Source organism: Aotus nancymaae, unplaced genomic scaffold (assembly GCF_030222135.1).
Source record: "Aotus nancymaae isolate 86718 unplaced genomic scaffold, 86718_ANA_hifiasm-v0.15.2.pri h1tg000040l, whole genome shotgun sequence".
Lineage (NCBI taxonomy): Eukaryota > Metazoa > Chordata > Mammalia > Primates > Aotidae > Aotus > Aotus nancymaae.
Genome location: NW_026988454.1, coordinates 92,940,439 through 92,962,161, shown reverse-complemented (window position 1 = coordinate 92,962,161; position 21,723 = coordinate 92,940,439). Strand labels below are relative to the sequence as shown.

The window sequence follows — 21,723 nt, the reverse complement described above, 5'->3', positions numbered from 1 at the left end:
GCTGGTCCTGCACCGCCACGTGCTGTCGGCTGTGTTCGGTGGCTCCAGCCCGGGAAGGTTCCATGTGCTGCTGTTTCATGAGCTTTTTCTCTCTAGCCACAGGGCTTCCCAGGTAGGTCCACCTAAGGCTGAAGCCCAGCTTCGCAGACCCTCGAGGGTGAAGGAGAAGACGACTTCAACTCGGTAATTTCTTGCAAGGAGTAGCTACACACTCTCCCCTTCACTTATTTAGCCTCTTCACAGGTTGCACCCCGTGTCTTCTCAACCCCTCCCTCACTCTCTCCCCTAACGGGTATGATAGTATGTGTTACTTAGGAAATCTGCAAAGTACGGAGTCCTTCCAGGGCAAGAGCTTAGTCTATATGGGAAGAGTCTAGTAACTGGAAGAACCCCTGCCAAGGAAAATGGGATTGAGAAATGCTGCATGTGGGAAACCTGAGCTTGTCCTTGAATTTACTCCATGTGATCCTGGATAAAACCCACTCTCCCTCCTCCACAGCATGTTGAATGTGTCATCTTCCTCTACAGTTGGGTTCCACTTGGTCCCGAGGAATGCCTGCCTTGCCCTCTGTCTGCTTCTATCTGAGCTCGGTTTCTGTTGTTTAAAATGGTGGTTTTCTCCAATATATCTCAACATCTTGCAAAGGAGGATTTTTGTTAGGATACTGAAGGCCAGAATTTCAGTGCAGGTTTGAGCCAACAGTTGGAAAGTTAAGCCTTGAAGACTCGAGATATTTTAGCAAATTGTTTGGAGAAAATACTTATTTATTTATATATATTTTGAGACAATGTCTCACTGTGTTGCCCAGGTTGAGTGCACTGTCGTGATCTTGGCTCACTGCAACCTTGGTCTCCCTTGTTCAAGGGATCCTCCCACTTCAGCCTTCCAAGTAGCTGGGACCACAGGCATGTGCCACCATACGTGACTAATTTTTTAGTTTAGTTTTTTTCTTTCTTTCTTTCTTTTTTTTTGAGATGGAGTCTCGCTTTTGTTGCCCAGGCTGGAGTGCAATGGCACGATCTCGACTCACTGCACCTCTGCCTCCCGAGTTCAAGCAATTCCCCTGCCTCAGCCTCCCAAGTAACTAGGATTACAGGCATGCACCATGTCACCTGGCTAATTTTGTATTTTTAGTAGAGGTGGGGTTTCTCCATGTTGGCCAGGCTGGTCTTGAACTCTCAACCTCAGGTGATCTGCCCACCTTGGCCTCCCAAAGTTCTGGGATTATAGGTGTGAGCCACCATGCCCAGCCTAATTTTTTAGTATTTATAGAGATGGGGCTCTCCTCTGTTGCCCAGGCTGGTCTAGAACTCCTAGCCTCAAGCAATCCTCCAGCTTCAGCCTCCCGAAAGGCTGGGATTATAGGTGTGAGCCACCACGCCCAGCCCTGGAGAAACTTTTTATAACTAAATGTTAAAGGTCACTTCTGCTGTAGGTCTGGGTTGAAGCAAGTGTCCTAGAGGACATCTGGCCATTGCATGGGCTCTGCTTGCCACCCACCCCTACTTGCATTTCCCAATAATAAATGATTTTTTAGAAAGGAGGAACCCTTAAAAGCATATGCATTGGTTTTGTCCAAAATTAATGTCAATGTTTATCATATTATAATGTTAGCAACAAGGCTGGTGAGTATGTAGGTTGGTTCAATCTCAATGGGATGCCATTTGGCAGTACCTTATCAATTGGAAATTTAAAGATCCTTTGACTCAGCAATCCTAAATTTGAAATTTCATCCTGGCCAGGTGTGGTGGTTCATGCCTGTAATCCCAGCACTTTGGGAGGCCAAGGCGGGTGGATCACCTGAGGTCAGCAGTTCGAGACCAGCCTGACCAATATGGTGAAACCCCGTCTCTAAAAAAAAAAAGAAATTTCATCCTGTAGTTATACTCCCACTTATAAGAAATGACATGTAGAAGGATAGTGATTTCAATAGCATTACTGGCACAAGTAAAAGATAACATACAAGGTAAATATTCATGAAGATTGGGAAAAAATACATATTAAAGAAATAAGACTGGGCTCTGTGGCTCATGCCTATAATCCCAACACTTTGGGAGGCTAAGGTGGGAGAATCACTTGAGAATGGAGACCAGCCTGGACAATATAGTCAGACTCCCATCTCTATATTTTTAAAGGAGATTTAAATTATTCTTTTTTTTTTTTTTTTTTTTTTTTTAAGATGGGGTTTCACCATGATGGCCAGGCTGGTCTTGAACTCCTGACCTCAGGTGATCCACCCACCTCGGCCTCCCAAAGTGCTAGGATTACAGGCGTGAGCCACCACGCCCAGCCCAATTTAAATTATTCTTTGAAATAAATCAGTAAATAAAAAACAGAGGGAACCAATCATTTATGGTTTTTTGTTTGTTTTTTGTTTTGTTTTGTTTTTAGATGGAGTCTCACTCTGTAACCCAGGCTGGAATAATGGTGTGATCTCAGATCACTGCAACCCCTGCCTCCCAGGTTCAAGCAATTCTCCTGCCTCAGCCTCCAGAGTAGCTGACACTACAGGTGCGTGCCACCAGACCCGGCTCTGTGTGTGTGTGTGTGTGTGTGTGTGTATTTTTAGTAGAGACAGGGTTTCACTATGTTGTCCAGGCTGGTCTCAAATTCCTGACCTCGTGATCTGCCCATCTCAGCCTTCCGAAGTGCTAGCATTACAGGCGAGAGCCACCGTGCCTGGCCCATGGGGTTTTTTAACTGAAACAAAACAAAACAAAAAAAACTATAGAGCCAAATGTCCAATTAACTATGTGGATAGAATGACAAAATGTTCAGATATTCAAGACCTCAAAATATGCATTCTCCTTCAGAGTAATAGAGACTTTGTTTCATCAGAATGAAAGGAAGTCTTTCTCTGATAAGAAATAAAATAATGAGCTGGGTGTAGTGGCTCAGGGCTCTAATCCTAGCACTTTGGGAAGCCGAGGCAGGTGGATCACCTGATGTCTGGAGTTCAAGACCAGCCTGGCCAGCTGGGCGTGGTAGCTCACACCTGTAATCCAAACACTTTGGAGGCCAAGGCAGGTGGATCACCTGAGGTCAGGAGTTCAAGATCAGCCTGACCAACATGGTGAAACCCCGTCTTAAAAAAATTAAAATTAAAATTAAAAAAGAAAAAAGAAAAAAAAAAAAGACCAGCCTGGCCAACATGGCAAAACCCCATCTCTACTAAAAATACAAAAATTAGCCAGGCGTGGTGGCAGGCGCCTGTAATCCCAGCTACTTGGGAGGCTGAGGCAAGAGAATTGCTTCAACCCATGGAGCAGAGGTTGCAGTGAGCCAAGATCATGCTCTCTCTCTCCCCACTGCCGGGGAAGGAGCATGTACCAAGAGCAACAATTATGGCGTGCTCTGAGAAGAGCACCGCCACCAGCTGCTCACATGTCTTCTCCCCCAGCATCGTCGGTTGCATCTTCTGTACACTATAGCTGTTGTTAGATTGCCTGCGGATACGCAAGACCTCTGTCCTGCTGGTGCTGAGCTCCCTGGTGTCTTTTACTGGCTGTCTACAGAGCCTAGAATCCCATTCTTCCTGCTCTATGATTTCTGCTTCGTTTGCATCACCATCTATGCCATCCCTGGGCCTGATGTGGCTCAGTTTCCAGAAGGTCCAAGAATCCCAGGGCAAGGCTAAAGGGCATTGAGCCCTCACCCCCAAGCCAGGCTGACCTCTGCTTTGCTTTGGCATGTAAGCCTTGCCCAAGGGGGCTTGTCTGAGTCCCTAGAAGGCCCTACAACTAAGGTCTTCTAGAGTCTCTCCTTCCCACCACCATATCCACACACAACAATGAACCAAATGTGCCACATATTCGCTCTTTTTTTCCCAGTTCCTCTGGCTCTATCTCCAAGGCCTGGTCTCTGAAGCTCTTGCCACTGCCCAGAGAGGGAAGGTCCTGAGCAATAATTTTTTTTTCTTTTTTTGAGAGGAGTCTCACTCTGTCACCCAGCTGGAGTGCAGTGGCACGATCTCGGCTCAATGCAACCTCCAACTCCCAGGTTCAAGCAATTCTGCCTAAGCCTCCTGAGTAGCTGGGATTACAGGTGCCCGCCACTACACCTGGCTAATTTTGTGCCCGCCACTACACCTGGCTAATTTTTTGTATTTTCAGTAGAGACGGGGTTTCACCATGTTGGCCAGGCTGGCCTCAAACTCCGGACCTCAGGTGATCCACCCACCTCAGCCTCCCAACCGCTGAGATTACTAGTGTGAGCCAACATGCCCAGCAATAAAATTTTTTGAATAACAAACAACAGCAACAATCCTTGCCCAAACTGAGTGGGGAAAACTTCTGGATTTTTCTTTCTTTTATTTATTAAGCTATGCATTGATGGGTTCTTAGGCTGAATGCAGACCAGGGTAGACACAGAGAAGTAAACTGCCACTTAGAATACAAATTCCCTGTCTCTCACAGAAAGACAAATACTCCATGATTCCACTTATATGAACTATCTAAAATAGTCAAAGCAGCAAAGAGTGGAATGGTGGATGCCAGAGGCTAGGGAGCAGTGGAAAATGAGGTGTTATTAAATCAATGGGCATAAAGTTAAGCAAGATGAACAAGTTCTGGAGATCTGCTGTAAAACATTGAGCCTATAGTCAACAATACTCTTGTACAGTTAAAAATGAGTTAAGGCCGGGCGTGGTGGCTCACGCCTGTAATCCTGGCACTTTGGGAGGCCGAGGCGGGTGGATCACGAGGTCAAGAGATGGAGACCATCCTGGTCAACATGGTGAAACCCCATCTCTACTAAAAATACAAAAAATTAGCTGGGCATGGTGGCGCGTGCCTGTAATCCCAGCTACTCAGGAGGCTGAGGCTGGAGAATTGCCTGAACCCAGGAGGCAGAGATTGAGGTGAGCCAAGATCGCACCATTGCACTCCAGCCTGGGTAACAAGAGCAAAACTCCATCTCGAAAATAATAATAATAATAATAAGTTAAGGCCAGGCACAGTGGCTCATGCCTGTAATTCCAGTACTTTAGGAAGCTGAGGCAGGTGGATCATCTGAGGTCAGGAGTTCAAGACCTTCCTGGCCAACATGGTGAAATCCCATCTCCACTAAAAATACAAAGAATTAGCCAGGTGTGGTGGCAGATGCCTGTAATCTGAGCTACTCTGGAGGCCGAGGTAGGAGAAGCACTTGAACCTGAGAGGCAGAGATTGCAATGAGCGGAAATCGTGCCCTGCGCTCTAGCCTGAGTGACGGAGCCAGACTCTATCTCAAAAAAAAAAATGTGGGCCAGGCGTGGTGGCTCACACCTGTAATCCAAGCACTCTGGGGGCCAAGGCAGGTGGATCACCTGAGGTCAGGAGTTGAAGAACAGCCTGACTAATATGGTGAAATCCCATCTTAAAAAAAAAGAAAAGTGTTAAGAGGTTAGATCTCATGTTAAGTGGTCTTACCAAAATGAAATAAAAATTTTATTTTTTGGGGCCAGGCGCGGTGGCTCACGCCTATAATCCCAGCACTTTGGGAGGCCAAGGTGGGTGGATCACGAGGTCAAGAGATCGAGACCATCCTGGTCAACAAGGTGAAACCCCATCTCTACTAAAAATACAAAAATTAGCTGGGCATGGTGGCGCGAGCCTGTAGTCCCAGCTACTCAGGAGGCTGAGGTAGGAGAATTGCTTGAACTCAGGAGGCAGAGGTTGCGGTGAGCCGAGATCGCGCCATTGCACTCCAGCCTGGGTAACAAGAGCAAAACTCCATCTCAAAAATAAATAAATAAATAAAATAAAAATAAATTTTTATTTTTTTACCTCTTCTAGTAATTCATAGAAGTAAAATTTAAAAAATAAAAATAAAACCATAAATGATAAAAAGACTTCAGGAGCCGGGCGCAGTGGCTCAAGCCTGTAATCCCAGCACTTTGGGAGGCCGAGGCGGGTGGATCACAAGGTCAAGAGATCGAGACCATCCTGGTCAACACGGTGAAACCCCGTCTCTACTAATACAAAAAAAAATTAGCTGGGCATGGTGGTGCATGCCTGTAATCCCAGCTACTCAGAAGGCTGAAGCAGGAGAATTACCTGAACCCAGGAGGCGGAGGTTGCGGTGAGCCGAGATCGCGCCATTGCACTCCAGCCTGGGTAACAAGAGCGAAACTCCATCTCAAAAAAAAAAAAAAAAAAAAAAAAGACTTCAGGAATAGGCCAGGCTGAGGCAGGCGGATCACCTGAGGTTGGAAGTTCGAGACCAGCCTGACCAACATGGAGAAACCCCATCTCTGCTTAAAATACAAAATTAGCCACGCGTAGTGGCACATGCCTGTACTCAGGAGGCTAAGGCAGGAGAATCTCTTGAACTCAGGAGGCAGAGGTTGCAGTGACTCGAGATCGCACCATTGCACTCCAGCCTGGGCAACAAGTGAAACTCTGTCTCAAAAAAAAAAAAAGAAAGAAAGAAAAAGACTTCATGAGTAATACTGTAAAGCAAATGAAATGATAAACTACTTATATGCTTGAAAGTACTGGGGAGAAATTTACACAGCTAAGGAGAATTTCGAAGTAAAAGACGAGTATGCCAAAAAAATTTTAAAAATCTTTTTTGAACACAAAAATGTATTAGGCCAGACATAGTGAGTCATGCCTGTAATCCTAGCAATTTGGGAAGCTAAGGTAGGAGGATTGCTTGAAGTCAGGAGTTTAAGATCAGTCTGGGGGCCAGTCGAGGTGGCTTACAACTGCCAACAAGGGCTGATCACATGAGGTCAGGAGTTCAAGACCAGCCTGGCCAACATGGTGAAACCCTGTCTCTACTAAAAATACAAAATTAGCCAGACATGTGGCTCATGCCTGTATTTTCAGTTACTTAGGAGACTGAGGCAGAAGAATTATTTGAACTTGGGAGGCAGAGGTTGCAGTGAGCCTCCAGCCACTGCACTCCAGCCTCAGGGGAGCAGAGCGAGACTCTGTCTCTATTTTTTTTCTCTTTTTTTTTTTAACGACCCCTCCCAGCTTGAGACTCTGTCTCAAAAAAAAAAAAAAAAAAGAAAGAAAGAAAGTCCAGCCTGGCCAACAAAGTAAGACCTTGTCTCTACAAAAAAATTAGCCAGGTATGGTGGCACATGCCCATGATCCCAGCTACTTAGGAAACTGAGGTGGGAGGATCACTTGAGTCCAGAAGTTGGAGGCTTTGATGGGTCACTGCACTCTAGTCTGGGTGATGGAGTGAGACTCTGTTTCACAATAAATGAACAAATAAATCCATTATAAATATCTAGAAAAACAAAACTTTTTCAAGAAAATAAATCATAGTAAAGTATATATAGCTATGAATAGTTCACAAAGTGCAAACATTGAATATTTATCTAACAAAATCGTATTTCTGTTTTAAGAGGATCTAGGTCTGATGCACGTTGTTAAGCCCCAGCTTACCTGGATTAGAAAAGGGTGAAAGATAGTAGTAGATATATATATCCTAGTCTTCCAAAGTGCTAGGATGACGGGCATGAACCACAGCTCTCTGTCGTTTGACACTTTTTCTCTTCCCCCCACCCCCCTCAATCTGGCTCTGTCATCCAGGCTGGAGTGCAATGGCATGATCTTGACTCACTGCAACCTCTGCCTCCTGGGTTCAAGCAATTCTCCTGCCTCAGCTTCCCTAGTCGCTGGGATTACAGGCTTGTGCTACCCTGCCAGGCTACTTTTTTTTATTATTATTATTATTTTTAAAAGATGAGATTTCACCATGATGGCCAGGCTGGTCTTGAACTCTTGAGCTCAGGTAATCCACCCACCTCAGCCTCCCAAAGTGCTAGGATTACAGGTGTGAGCCACCTTGCCCAGCCTAAGTTTTATATTTTTAGTAGAGATGGGGTTTCACTGTGTTGGCCAGGATGGTCTCGAACACCTGACCTCAGGTGACGTACCAACCCCTGCCTCCCAAATTGCTAGGATTACCTGTGTGAGCCACCACACCTGGACCATTTTTTGACTTTTTTTTTTTTTTTTTTTTTGAGACGGAGTTTCGCTCTTGTTACCCAGGCTGAAGTGCAATGGCGCGATCTCGGCTCACCGCAACCTTCGCCTCCTGGGTTCAGGCAATTCTCCTGCCTCAACCTCCTGAGTAGCTGGGATTACAGGCACACGCCACCGTGCCCAGCTAATTTTTTGTATTTTTAGTAGAGATGAGGTTTCACCATGTTGACCAAGATGGTCTCGATCTCTTGACCTCGTGATCTACCCACCTCGGCCTCCCAAAGTGCTGGGATTACAGGCGAGAGCCACAGCGCCTGGACCCCATTTTTTGACTTTTTAATAAAAGCATTTGTGAGGCCAGGTGTGGTGGCTCATGCCTGTAATCCCAGCACTCTGGGAGGTTGAGGCGGGTGGATCACAGGGTCAGGAGTTTGAGACCAGCCTGGCCAATATGGTGAAACCCCATCTCTACAAAAAAAAAAAAAAATACAAAACAAACAAACAAAAACAAAAAAAACAGCTAATGCCCTTTTCGGCATTAGCCCACCTGCACCCAGGTGAATTTAAAAAAAGAAAAGAAAAAAAAATACAAAAGTTAGTCGGGCATGGTGACAGGAGCCTGTAGTCCCAGCTACTTGGGAGGATGGGGCAGGAGAACTGCTTGAACCTGGGAGGCAGAGGTTGCAGTGAGCCAAGATTGCTCCATTGCACTCCAACCTTGGTAACAGAGTGAGACCCTGATGCTGAGCATTTTTTTATATGTTTGTTGGCTGCTTGTATTTCTTCTTTGAGAAACATCTCGTTGTTATTTGCCCAGTTTTTTGGGTTTTTGTTTTGTTTTGTTTGTTTGTTTTGTGGAGACAGAGTCTCGCTCTATCCCCCAGGCTGGAATACAGTGGCGCGATCTTGGCTCACTGCAACCTCCGCCTCTGGGATTCAATTGATTCAGCCTCCAGAGTAGTTGGGATTACAGGTGCCCACCCTTACGCCCGACTCATTTTTTTTTTTTTGAGACGGAGTTTCGCTCTTGTTACCCAGGCTGGAGTGCAATGGCGCGATCTCGGCTCACCGCAACCTCCGCCTCCTGGGTTCAGGCAATTCTCCTGCCTCAGCCTCCTGAGTAGCTGGGATTACAGGCACGCGCCACCGTGCCCAGCTAATTTTTTGTATTAGTAGAGACGGGGTTTCACCATGTTGACCAGGATGGTCTCGATCTCTTGACCTCGGGATCCACCCGCCTCGGCCTCCCAACCGACTCATTTTTGTATTTTTAGTAGAGATGGGATTTCACCTGTTGGCTAAGCTGCTCTAGAACTCCTGGTGTAAGCCACCTCACCCAGCTTTGCTCAGTCTTTAATGTGATGTACACATTAAAGTGTTTTTTCTTGTTGTTTTGCAAAGTACTTTGTCTCAAATTAGCAAGTAAGAACTTCCCAATGACTAAATCATTCCTATATATCAAATATATTCAGTCGTCTGGGCGCGGTCTGAATATTTATGTTCAGCCTATTAATGTGGCAAACCTGAAATTCTCTTTAGTGTTTCAATACCGAATAAAAATGAATTATAAATTATAATTTATTGTATAGCAACACATTTAAAACAGCTTTTTGTTTGTTTTTTCTATTTTCTTTTTTTTTGAGACAGGGCCTTACTCTGTCACCCCCGGGGGGAGTGCAGTTTACTGTGGCTATAGCCTCAACCTCTCTGGGCTCAGGTGATTGTCCCATCTCAGCCTTCCCAGTAGCTGGAACTACAGATGCGAGCCACCTCGCCCAGCTAATTTTTGCATTTTTTGTAGCGATCCAGTTTCATCATTTTGCCCAGACCAGAAAGATTGCTTGAGACCAGCTGGGACAATATACCTTGTCAGAAGGGGAAAAGAAAGGAAAGGAAAGGGGAAAGGAAAAAGAAAAGGAAGGAAGAAAGAGACAAATATAATTGTATTATTAGAGAACAGAGGCATCACTGGGCCTGGTGGGGGGTTTCCCTACTAGGGAAGCTGAGGCGGGAGGATCTCTTGAGCCCAGGAAATGAAGGCTGCGGTGAGCTATAATCACATAACTGCACTCTAGCCTGGGTGACCACAGAGTGACTCTGTCTCAAATTTATAAATGGTGGCTTAGCCCGGCGCGGTGGTTCACGCCTGTAATCCCAGCACTTTGGGAGGCCGAGGTGGGCGGATCACCTGAGGTTGGGAGTTCGAGACCAGCATGACCAACATGGAGAAACCCTCTCTCACTAAAAAAAATACAAAATTAGCCGGACGTGTGGTGCATGTCTGTAATCCCAGCACTGGGGGCGGGGAGGGCAGGGGGCGGTTAAGGCAGGAGAATCGCTTGAACCCGGGAGGCAGCAGTTGCGGTGAGCTGAGATCCTGCCATCGCATTCTAGCCTAGGCGACAAGAGTGAAACTCCATCTCAAAAACAAAACAAAACAAACAAACAAATAATGGTGGCTCACGCCTGTAATCCCAGCACTTTGGGGGGCTGAAGCAGGTGAATCATGAGGTCAAGAGTTCAAGACCAGCCTGGTCAACATGGTGAAACCCTGTCCCTACTAAAAATACAAAAATTAGCCGGGCTTGGTGGCTTGTACCTGTAATCTTAGCTACTAGGGAGGCTGAGGCAGGAGAATCGCTTGAACCCGGGCGGCAGAGGTTGCAGTGAGCCAAGATGGTGCCACTGCACTCCAGCCTGGGCGAGAGTGACACTCCGTCTCAAAAAAATAAATAAATAAAAATAAAAATAAAAAATAATAGAAATGTCAAAAAATTTCAAGGAATCTCCTCTGGTGTCCAAACCATGGGAACTACCTGTGGTTGGGTGGGTTCAATGCTGCATTAATTAAAAGTGCGCCACAGTCCCACTACTGGGGATGATAAGCAGGGAGGATTTTTTTTTTTTTTAACTCCCCAGAGTTTAAAACCAACCTGGGCAACAAAGCCAGACCCCATAACTTTTTTTCTATCCATTTATTTTTTTATTATGCAAATCTCACTACACAGACCCTATAACTTAAAAAAGAAAGGCCCTTATTCTGCTCTGTAGTCAGCTGTCTCAGGCAGGTAACAGAATAATCTGAAAACCTGGTGCAAGAGGAAGTAAACATAGTGGCCAGGGATCAGAAGCTGTGGGGGACCTAAGAAGTATTCATTCTGCAAGTACCAGTTCCTTCCTCTGAGAAAAATACTGGGCTTATCCACGCCTTCCTGAGTCCATCGTTAAGACTCCCTCGGCTTTCTACCGGATTCTTGGAGCCCAGAGCCCGGTTTCTCCTACCGGATGCGCTGGAGAAGGGCTGCTCCTGACAGAAGGAACCCTCTGAGAGCAGCCCAGAAACCAACGCATTTGTGCGGCCTCGGAAGAAGCCGGCGCTTTAGGAGACGGAGGTGACGCCTGGAATCCAATGAAAAGGGAGCGGATGGAGAGGAGGGGCTGGCCAAAAGCCCTTAAAATAAGACCCAGCTGTAAACGCAACTCTAGTCGCCTACCTCCAGCTCGTCCTTTGGGTTTGCGGTTGTGCTCTGGTCTCCTGCAGGGCCGGCGGCAGCATGGATGCTCCCAGACGGTTTCCAACGCTCGTGCAACTGATGCAGCCAAAAGCAATGTCATTCGAGGTGCTGGGTCAGCTCCCCAAGCAGTTCTCCTGGTTCCACTCTGAGTTTCTGAAGAATCCGAAGGTAGTTCGCCTTGAGGTTTGGCTGGTGGAAAAGATCTTCGGTGAGTGGACTAGGGACGGGTAACCCCCATGCGGCTTCTTTCTGCCCCCATACCTACACCCCACATGTTCTGGCCGCGTTCCAGGGCAAACCTCCCCAGTAGCCAATGTCCTCTGGCTGTCTTCTCCTTCCAACTTCCTCTCCCAAGACCTCTGGGAGCTACCCGTCCCTCACAGCCTCTCTGCTCCCGGCGCAGGCAGGGGCGGAGAGCGCATCCCGCAAGTACAGGGTCTGTCCCAAATCCTGATTCACGTGAATCACTTGGACCCCAGCGGAGAGGCTGAGATCTTGATATTTGGGAGGCCTTCTTACCAGGAGGACACAATCAAGATGATCATGAACTTGGCTGACTATCACCGCCAGCTCCAGGCGAAAGGTACGAGGTTGGGAAAAGGGCTACATGGAGCAAATCCTGACTGCGTAGGAGTGATCCTGGGGTTTCCTGGCTGCTGGGGCGGCAGTCTCGCCCTCCCAGTTGGTCCGCGGTTGGTGGGTGAAGGAGGGGGCGGTTCTGGTCGCCACGGATCGAGAAGGCCAAATTGAACCTGCGTTCTGGGATTCCCGGCTCCTACTCCCGCAGGCCGCATGGGTGATTGTCCTTTTTTAAAAAGAATATAGGGATACAGCTGTAGCCTCTGCACACTGCTCTTTTTCTAGGCTCAGGAAAGGCCCTCGCCCAGGATGTAGCCACTCAGAAGGCCGAAACCCAGCGGTCTTCAATAGAAGTCCGGGAAGCCGGGACCCAGCTTTGGGTAGAGGTTCGGGAGGCCGGGACCCAGCGTTCGGTGGAGGTCCGGGAGGTCGGGACACAGGGTTCTCCGGTGGAGGTGCGGGAGGCTGGGACCCAGCAGTTCCTCAAAGCTGCCAGTGAGTCGGAGACCCAGCGATCTCCCAAAGCTGCCAGCAAGGCACGGACCCAGAGGTTTTACGTGGATGCCCGGGACCCAGTTACTAGATTATGAAGGCATTTCAGGCCCTGGAACCAGAGCCAGTCAGGGGTTAAGTGGAAGCCCGATACACTTAAGCCCCAGAAGGTGGGGTTGGGGGTGGGGGAATGATGATGTGAATTGTTTTTGTTTTACCCCTTCTGTTGAATGGTTGCAAACACAAACTTGAGTTCTAATAAAGAATTGCATTTCCCTAACGTCTGTTTTTTGGAAGGTAGAGGGGAGGGAATGCCCATTCCTGTGTCAGCCCAATTCTGCCCTTGGGTTCTTAGCCGCCCAAGGTCGCAATCTAACCCGGCTGCGCTTCGGTGTGCCCCTTGTGCTCCTTAACCGCGCTCATCTGGCTTACCCAGGTGAGAAGCCTCTCGGGCCCACTAGGAAACCTCTCCAGGCCCGCTCTGGTTCTACTCAAGGTGACTTGGGATGAGAAAACCGGGTCGCTTGGGGCTCAGCTGGATTTGGAATACCCTGGGTGTACTGCGACTCTGCCACAGACCACTTTCCTAGCTGGGGAAAATGACATCGGGGAAGGGGAAAACGGAGAGAGCCGAGCTGCGCTCTCGGGCTGCACTGTTGCCGCTTTCAGGTCTTGCTTGGGTCACCGACTTTGCACGAAGGTCGTGGACACCAAGATGCAGGCATCGGCTACTCTTTCCTCAGTTACTACAGCAGCGAAGAGTCCCAGCAGAGAACACTTTGGCTTCCCTCGGGTCAAAGCTCTGGTTGGGGAACTGAGATGCAGTTTTGCAAATTAATCTAGGAGGATGCAAGCCAACAGCTGGGTGGTAGGATTAAACAACAGCACGCAGTAATTCTATAATTATGAATTTTTTCGTGTGTGTGTACACGTTTTTTTTTTAACCAACCAAGAATCACCGATAATTTTTATTTTATTTTGGAGACAAGTCTCAATCTGTCGCCTAGGCTGGCGTGCAGTGGCCTGATCTCAGCTCAATGCAACCTCTGCCTCCCGGGTTCAAATGATTCTCCTGTCTCAGCCTCCCGAGTAGCTGGGACTAACAGGCCCATGTCACCACGCCCTGCTAATTTTTGTATTTTTAGTAGAGACCGGGTTTCGCCACGTTGGCCAGGCTGGTCTCAAGCTCATGACCTTGGGTGATCTGCCCGCCTCAGCCTCCCAAAGTGCTGGGATTACAGGCGTGAGCCACCTTGCCTGGCCGAGCCAATCGCTGGTAATTTTAAAAAGTTCAAAGCTAACTTTAAATATCAGGGGAATGTCTATCACAGACTCTTTTGTCACCACTAATTATCACTCCAGTTTAAAATAATCATGTATCTTATAATAAGGGAATTACTACTTAAAGCTGAATTTACAAGAATTTATTAACAACTTTTAACTGGCAATTTTATTAAAATAGTTGACTACTTTTAGAAGAATTTTAGACCATTCTAAACTCAAAATCAACACAAAATCAGTTTCAAATGAGGTTACATTAAAGGAGAACTAAAACTTAATGGGTATGTTGTTTGTCTTCCTCTATGTAATACCTACCTTACCAGAATGTCAGATTCTCTCCTTTACAACCTGTTTTCACTGTCCTCGCCCAAACTCACTGTTACCGATCTATTTTTATGTGTAACTTTACTGCTTTTTCTAATATCTACCCCTTATTTTAACTATGTAGCTTTATAAACTTTTAATATGTAAGAGGGCAAGTCTACTCTTTTTTGGGACAGTCTGGTTTTGTCTCCCAGGCTGGAGTGCAATAGTGAATCTCGGCTCACTGCAACCTCTGCCTCCTGGATTCAAGCAGTTCTCTTGCCTCAGCCTCTGAGCAGCTGGGATTACAGGCACCTGCCACCACACCAAGCTAATTTTTGTTATTTTTAGTAGAGCCCAGGTTTCAACATGTTGGCCAGGCTGGTCTCGAACTCCTGACCTCAGGTGATCTGCCTGCCTCAGTCTCCCAAAGTACTGGCAATACAGGCCTGAGTAACCACGTCTAGCCCTCACAACCTTTTCAATTCATCCAAAACACTTTTTTTTCCTTTTCTTTCCTGCAGATGCAAAAGTCTTAAGAGTCAAAGGTTTCAAATATTGCCCAAATATAGTCACATTCTGGGGTACTGGGGTTAGGACTTCAATATATGTTAATGTGTACAAAGGATGGAAGGAGTTTAGGATCATCCCCTTTCCCCCCAATAACAAAATGCTAAATGGGCCAGGTGCAGTGACTCAGGCCTGTAATCCCAGAACTTTGGGAGGCAGAGGCAGGTGGATCAGTTGCGGGCAGGAGTTCAAGACCAGACTGGCCAACATGGTGAAAACCAGTTTCTACTGAAAGTACAAAAATTAGCTGGGTGTGGTGGCACGCATCTGTAATCTCAGCTACTAGGGAGGCTGAGGCAGAAGAATCACTTCAACCTGGGAGGCGGAGGTTTCAGTGAGCCGAGATTGTGCCATTGTGTTCCAGCCTGGGTGACAGAGCAAGACTGTCTTAAAAAAAAACCAAAATGTTCAATGGTTTTATAAAAATCCCACCAGCGGCCGGGTGCAGTGGCTCACACCTGTGATCCCAGCACTTTGGGAGGCTGAGGCGGGCAAAACACGAGGTCAGGAGATCGAGACCATCCTGTCCAACATGGTGAAACCTCATCTCTACTAAAAATATAAAAATTAGCTGGGTGTGGTGGCGTGTGCAATTCCAGCTACCTGGGAGGCTGAGGCATGAGAATCACTTGAACTCAGGAGGTGGAGGTTGCAGTGAACCAAGATCATGCCACTGCACTCCAGCCTGTCGCCAGAGTGAGACTCCATCTCTAAATAAATCAACCAACCAACCAGCCCACCAGGGCCAGGTGCAGTGGCTCATGCTTATAATCCCAGCACTTTGGGAAGCCAAGGCAGGAGGCTAAGGTAGGAGAATTGCTTGAATCAGGGAGGCAAAGGTTGTAGTGAGCCAAGATGACACTACTGCACTCCAGCCTGGGTGACAGAGTGAGACTCCATCTCAAAAATAAAGTACAAAATAAAAATCCCACCAGGAAAAACCTGAAAAAATATTCATCAAATTTCTATGGAAGAAAATTAGGAGCTCCTAAACTTATAAGGGTGGGGACATGGGCGAAGAGAAACAGTAATTGATTTAACTACATAAAAACCTATCCGCTTCCAAAACAAAAATTTAAGAGGGTGGAAAATATTGGTAATAATGGACCATCATTAGAAAAGCTTATAGAGATAAAAACCCTTCACCAGTTGAAAGAAGATAGGGATGAATAAAGAAAAAGGTAAATGAAAAAAAATTTTCAACATCACCGCTAATCAAAAAAGCACAATAAGACTTTTGAGTTTAAAACTCTTGCAAAAGGCTAGAACACTTTATTGCCAAGGAGTGAGTTAATTCCATGAGTCAAACCAATCTTAATTGTGCTTGAAGCCACAGAGCTTTTGGCACCCTTCACCCCAGAAATTTTGCTTCCAGAAAGCGGGGCAGCAAGGATAGGAGCTGTTTTGCACAAATTGGTAATCTCAGTACAACACGTAATGGAAAAACCTGGCCCATGCTGGACACCTGTGCAACCTCGCCTTGCAGAAAAAGGGAGACAACTGGCTCCAAGGCAGGGCACCATCCACAAGCCAAGGTGCCCAGGATCCCCGCTCTTCCATGGTGAATTGCAATGCTAGGGTTAATGAATGCTGACTGCCCAGGCTTGCTCATTGGAATCTCATCCTGTGGCCAACAAAGCCCTCACTCTAAGAAAAGGCACAGCCGGTGCTCCTCAGGGGGTCAACTACCAACTTCAAAGTGAGAAACTCAGACGAGCTGCTTTGGTAGTACTTGTGAGCTCATCAGAAATGCAAATTATAAACCCTACCCCAACAGTACCGAATCAGAATCTTCTGAAGGAGACCAGGAGATTATGTTTTAACAAGCTCCCAAGGTGATTCATTACAAGCTTTAAAGTTTGAGAACCAATGACGTAAAAACAAAACAGATCACCATTTGTGAGGCTATCTGCCCCCTGTGGCTGAGGGCCTGACTCTGACCATAAAATCATAAAAGGATTAGGAGTTTCAAAATAATGGGAATTCAGGAATAAACCCCACAAAACTACAATCTGCCAGCCTTCTACCCACCCTTCATATCAAAACATGAATGAGAGTCAATCTTTTATAAATTTGCTTTATTATAAGTGTACGAAGATCTTAATGTCACTGGGCAAAATAGCCATTTATTAGAATAGTTCAAATTCACTCTTTCAACAAAATAAACCACATTCCATCAAGACACAGGAAAAAACGAATGCAGGGATTTAGGAATGCTATACTTGCTTCTCTTCAACTTTAGCAGCAAAAGTTGCAAAGTTCTCAAGATGCTCCTGACACTGTTGTCTTAAGCAATAGAATCTTGGGGAGTGTGGGGGTCTGATGCTTGGGCCTTCAAGTTCTTCTCAAGGTGTTTCATCTTCTCAGCTGGAAGAGAAACAGTTGATACTAACCATGGACAGGGAGAAGTGTTCGCTGTTTCAAACTACTCAGTGATTGGGAGTTGGGGAGGAGAGGAGGATCTGGGGTGGAGGCTCTGAACCTGGGATCTGCGATAGTGCTGTAGCCCAGCTGAGGCTGACTTGGGCAGTGATGGGTCTGAATGTATCAGATCTCCACTGACTTTCCCAAGGTCCTACCCCGGTGATCCCCTCCCAACAAACTTCGAGCAGCTTCCTGGGGTGCGGAAACTAAGAAATTAAGAGATTAAGGGAGGATGGAAGGAAGCCGAGCAAGACCAGTATGGTCACTCGTGGCTTCCTCCACGTGTAAGTTCTCAAAGACCCTCACCTCGGGCTCGATGTTCTCGGTGAAACCATGCCAGGCACAGAAGCATGCTCTTCACCCGATTCTGTACACGGGGCCGTCCAAAAATGGTGATTTCGACTAGGTTCCCAGAGTCCACTATGTTCACTGTCAACAGGGCCTGGCTCGTCCACTCCATTTCTGGAATTATGGCTCGGTCTGGGCCTAAACAAGTAAGGAAAGACTATTTAGGGGTCGCACAGTCGCAGGTTAGAAGCTGAATTTGAAGGGAATGTTGACCAGGGAAGGGAAGAGCTGGAAGGCGGGCACCACAGCAACACTCCTGGCTTATGAATCTGGGAAAGAGGCTGTAGAGAGATGCTCTGCCGAGCCTCTCTCAGACTGAGAGACTCAGAGTCTGGGTCGCTCACCAAAGAGCGCGTCTGCCAGCCATGCCTCCAGGTAGAACACCAAAGGGTTTCTCAGTTCCTGCACCGGAAACCACCAGGGCCGGATGCGAATCTGTGGCGGCGGAAGTGGTAACCTACGCAGCTGCTCCAGAGAGTGGGCCGGGGTCCGTTTGCCCCGCTGGGACTCAGCAGCACGAGCGTCATCGACCATACTGGGACCAGCAGCCGCCGAGCGCGCTCGGGGCGGCTTTCACGTGACCTCCTGCAGACTCAGCGCCGAGGCTCCGGCTCTCTTTTACAGTATTCGACCCGCTCCGCCCCTTCCGGCGGCACCTGGCACCGCTTCCGGGTGAGCTGACGCAATCGATGCCTGGGTCTAGCGGCGCTTCGGGCACTTCCTGCGCTGCCACAATCGTCAGGACTGCTTTTTGACCTAGAACTAGTACTCATTTGGGCTCCTGTTGGGTCTTCAACGGTCTCCTTCGACATCTCCGCCTGGTAAGGTATATTTAGCCTAAAAGGCCTCTGCCCACTGTATAGCGGATTAACAGTGTTAGTTTGAATTGACGACCCTGTTGACTGGGAATCACCTTTGCTGTCTAGGTTAAGGTTTCGACGTTGCCTTCTAAAGACAGGTAGATCAGACCCAGGCAGGCTTGTTGAATGTGTCAGTTTTCTCTCTTCAGCTCCCTTGTTATCTTCTGACTCTCTGGATGGTTACCATTTTGAAATTATTCCAGAAAGTGTGTCATGTTTTAAGCAAAACATCAGAGGTGGGGTTATAGAACATGTAGCAAGTGACACAGTTTTCCTTTATTTCCACTATCCTAGACGACCTAAGACAGCCAGTATCGATGCACATTTCTTCTCAATGTTTGTAATTTTAATTAAAAATTTGAATTATGAAAAGTTTCACACATCCAAAAGAGTAATATAACACAGCCATGTACCCTCTCCCACTTTAACAGATGTTGACATTTCCCCACATTTGCTTCACTTCTCTGTTCTTTAAAGTAGATATTACTCAAGTATCTTTCCTTTCCCTCTCTAGAGGACATCATCCTGAAGCTAGTGTATATCATCCCCATGCATGTCCTTACATATTTTCTACTGTATTTCTAGAAATATTGTTTGGTAGTTGTTTCAGAATAGATAGTTATCTGCCGAATATACTATTTTGTTCTTACAATTAACTATGTGTTTGTTCTAAAAAATATTTTCTGGGGAGCGGGAAAAAAAAATTTCTTTTGTTCCAAGATAGGTCTCACTCTATTGCCTAGGCTGGAATGAAGTGGCACGATCTCAGTTTTCACTGCAACCTGGACCTCCCAGGCCCAAGTGATCCTCCCACCTCAGCCTCCTGAGACTACAGGTGCCTGCTACCACACCCAACTATTTTCCATCCTTTTTTTTTTTTTTTTTTTTGAGAGTGAGGGTCCCACTATGTTGCCGGGCTGGTTTTGAACTCCTACCCAAGCAGTCCTCTCGCTTTGGCCTCCCAAAGGGCTGGGATTACAGGTGTGAGCCACCACAGCCAGCATAGAAGAAAAAAACTCAAAATAGTGGAAAGCATGTTACAGATTCCACATGATCATCTTGGACTGTGTGGAGGCTCCAGTTTTCTGCCCCTGAGTTCACCCTCTGTCACCCTCAACGGTTTCTGAGAAAACTTGAGCATCAGATGTGTAGGGTATACTTTCAGGAAAACAAGATTTAGCTATGGCTCTGATGGAATAAACATTTAAAACCTTATCCTTTGCAATGGCATGCATGTTATGAAAAATAAAAGATTAAAAAAATTAAAAAATAAAACCTTAACCTGGCAGGGCAAGGTAGCTTATGCCTGTGATCCCAGCACTTTGGGAGGCCAAGGCAGGCAGATCACTTGAGGTCAGGAGTTGGAAACCAGCCTGGCCAACATGGTGAAAACCCATCTGTACTAAAAATACAAAAATTAGCTGGGCATGGGCTGGGCACGGTGACTCACACCTGTCATCCCAGCACTTTGGTAGTCAGGCAGATCACCTGAGGTCAGGAGTTGGAGACCAGCCTGACAAACATGGAGAAACCTTGTCTCTACCAAAAATACAAAAGTAGCTGGGCTTCTGCAAGGACAATATTAAAGAAAAAAGAAAGCAAAAAAAAAAAAAAAAAAAAAAGGTAACCGGGCGTGGTGGTGAATGCCTGTAATCCCATCTACTTAGGCTGAGGCAGGAGAATCACTTGAACCCGGGAGGTGGAGGTTGCTGTAAGCCAAGATTGTGCCATTGCACTCCAGCCTGGGCAATGAGAGCGAAACTCTGTCTAAAAAAAAAAGAAAAGAAAAAAAAATTAGCCAGACCTGTAATCCCAGCTACTTGAGAGGCTGAGGTAGGAGACTTGCTTGACCCCCAGATGCAGAGTTTGCAGTGAGCCAAGATGGCACTGATGGCACCACTTCACTCCAGCCTGGGCGACAGAGGGAGACTCCGTCTCAAAAAACAAAAGACAAACAAACAAAAAAAATGTTTAACCTAATCAAGGTCAGGTACTGTGGCTTGCACCTGTAATTCCAGCACTTTAGAAGGTGGAGGCCAGCAGATTGCTTGAGCCAAGGGGTTTGAGGATGCAGTGAGCCATGATCACACTACTGCACTCCTGCTTGGGTGACAGAGTGAGACCCCAACTCAAAAATAAGTTCAAAAAAATCTAAAACATTAATCTAATCATAAGATGCACTTCCATTGCTGTTGACAAGGAATATTTTACCTAGCATGTATAGAATTTTAATAACTTCTTCAGGGGGACTGTGGTGATCTGAGCCACACAAGAATAAGTTAATTAACTTCTCTCAAATTCCATTTTCTGGTGTGGATAAGATGGCACCCTATTATCTTGTGGGGATCTTCTGCCATAAACCCCACATAAATCCCCAGCACACTGGATACCATGAAGCAGTTAGTCTAAGACACAACTCAGTCTCAGGGACAACCCCACAGTGGCTAGTTCAGCCACTTCTTCCCCAAGGAAGAAATGATCCAGTGGGATTGCTGCTTACCCCTGATGAGAGAACCTCCCTGCTCAGTAAGTGGCCAGAATCTGATTCGCAAGTGTTGATTTTGTACCTCTCAGCTTTGGGGAGACTAATGTGCCTTTGCACCAGAGCCTGCCCAAATGGGAGGGCTATTATGCAAGAAAAGCTTTTGGGAACTCTTCTGGTCATGTGGGCCTCCTTGGAAGCCTGGGTACAAGTGGGCAGTTTTCCCAAGTGCATGGAAGCCAATACCAGAGACTGAGGTGGAGAGATGCACTGAGCTGGCCTGATCGGGTTAACAAAATCACTTCTCCCACCATCTGGGTTAGCTTCTTGGGGTGCCAGGGGTCCTGCAGTGGGCCTGACACCAGCCCAAGATCAAAATGGGAATGTGGATAGAGCAAATTGATGTTCTACAGAGCTCTTCAGGACTGGAAGATTCTTTCTCTCTTTCTCTCTCTTTTTCTTTCCTTCTCTTTTTTTGTTTTCTTTTTTGAATCCAGGCTGGAGTGCAATGGCGCAATCTCAGCTCACTGCAACCTCCCCCTCCTGGGTTCAAGTGATTCTCCTGCCTAGACCTCCCAAGTATCTGGGATTAGAGGCATGCACCACCATGCCTGGTGAATTTTGCATTTTTAGTAGGGGTGGAGTTTTACTATGTTGTCCAGACTGGTCTTGAACTTCTGCACTCATCTTGGCCTCCCAAAGTGCTGAGATTACGGGCTTGAGCCACCTCACCTGCCAAAAAAAAATTTTTTTTCAGATGGAGTTTCACTCTTGTTGCCTAGGGTGGAATGCCATGGCGCTATCTTGGTTCACTGAACCCTCCATCTCCCGGGTTCAAGCAATTCTCCTGCTTCAGCCTCCTGAGTAACTGGGATTAGAGGCATGTATCACCACGCCCGGCTAATTTTTTGTATTTTTAGTGGAGATGGAGTTTCTCCACGTA

General features: G+C 46.8%; 2 protein-coding genes across 2 annotated transcripts; one reads left to right on the top strand and one right to left on the bottom strand.

The window, feature by feature from the left end:
- Positions 1–11,408: 11,408 nt before the first annotated feature.
- Positions 11,409–12,783, top strand: KHDC3L (KH domain containing 3 like, subcortical maternal complex member). The gene is made up of 3 exons (XM_012471786.2): positions 11,409–11,649; positions 11,845–12,024; positions 12,306–12,783. The coding sequence occupies exons 1-3, from the start codon at positions 11,481–11,483 to the stop codon at positions 12,608–12,610; spliced, it is 654 nt and encodes a 217-aa protein (XP_012327209.2). The 5' UTR covers positions 11,409–11,480; the 3' UTR covers positions 12,611–12,783.
- Positions 12,784–16,729: 3,946 nt separating this feature from the next.
- On the bottom strand, positions 16,730–18,077 carry OOEP (oocyte expressed protein). The gene is made up of 3 exons (XM_012471783.2): positions 17,783–18,077; positions 17,397–17,576; positions 16,730–17,033 (listed from the first exon to the last, which is right to left on the bottom strand). The coding sequence occupies exons 1-3, from the start codon at positions 17,970–17,972 to the stop codon at positions 16,954–16,956; spliced, it is 450 nt and encodes a 149-aa protein (XP_012327206.2). The 5' UTR covers positions 17,973–18,077; the 3' UTR covers positions 16,730–16,953.
- Positions 18,078–21,723: the final 3,646 nt, after the last annotated feature.

Excerpts from the sequence above, each read along its gene's own strand:
- KHDC3L (XM_012471786.2), top strand. The coding sequence starts at position 11,481 with ATGGATGCTCCCAGACGGTTTCCAACGCTCGTGCAACTGATGCAGCCA. Across the intron at positions 11,650-11,844 it reads GCTGGTGGAAAAGATCTTCG|GCAGGGGCGGAGAGCGCATC; the intron begins GTGAGTGGACTA and ends CTCCCGGCGCAG. Across the intron at positions 12,025-12,305 it reads CCGCCAGCTCCAGGCGAAAG|GCTCAGGAAAGGCCCTCGCC; the intron begins GTACGAGGTTGG and ends CTCTTTTTCTAG.
- OOEP (XM_012471783.2), bottom strand. The coding sequence starts at position 17,972 with ATGGTCGATGACGCTCGTGCTGCTGAGTCCCAGCGGGGCAAACGGACC. Across the intron at positions 17,577-17,782 it reads GCTGGCAGACGCGCTCTTTG|GCCCAGACCGAGCCATAATT; the intron begins GTGAGCGACCCA and ends TTACTTGTTTAG. Across the intron at positions 17,034-17,396 it reads CCGAGAACATCGAGCCCGAG|CTGAGAAGATGAAACACCTT; the intron begins GTGAGGGTCTTT and ends TTTCTCTTCCAG.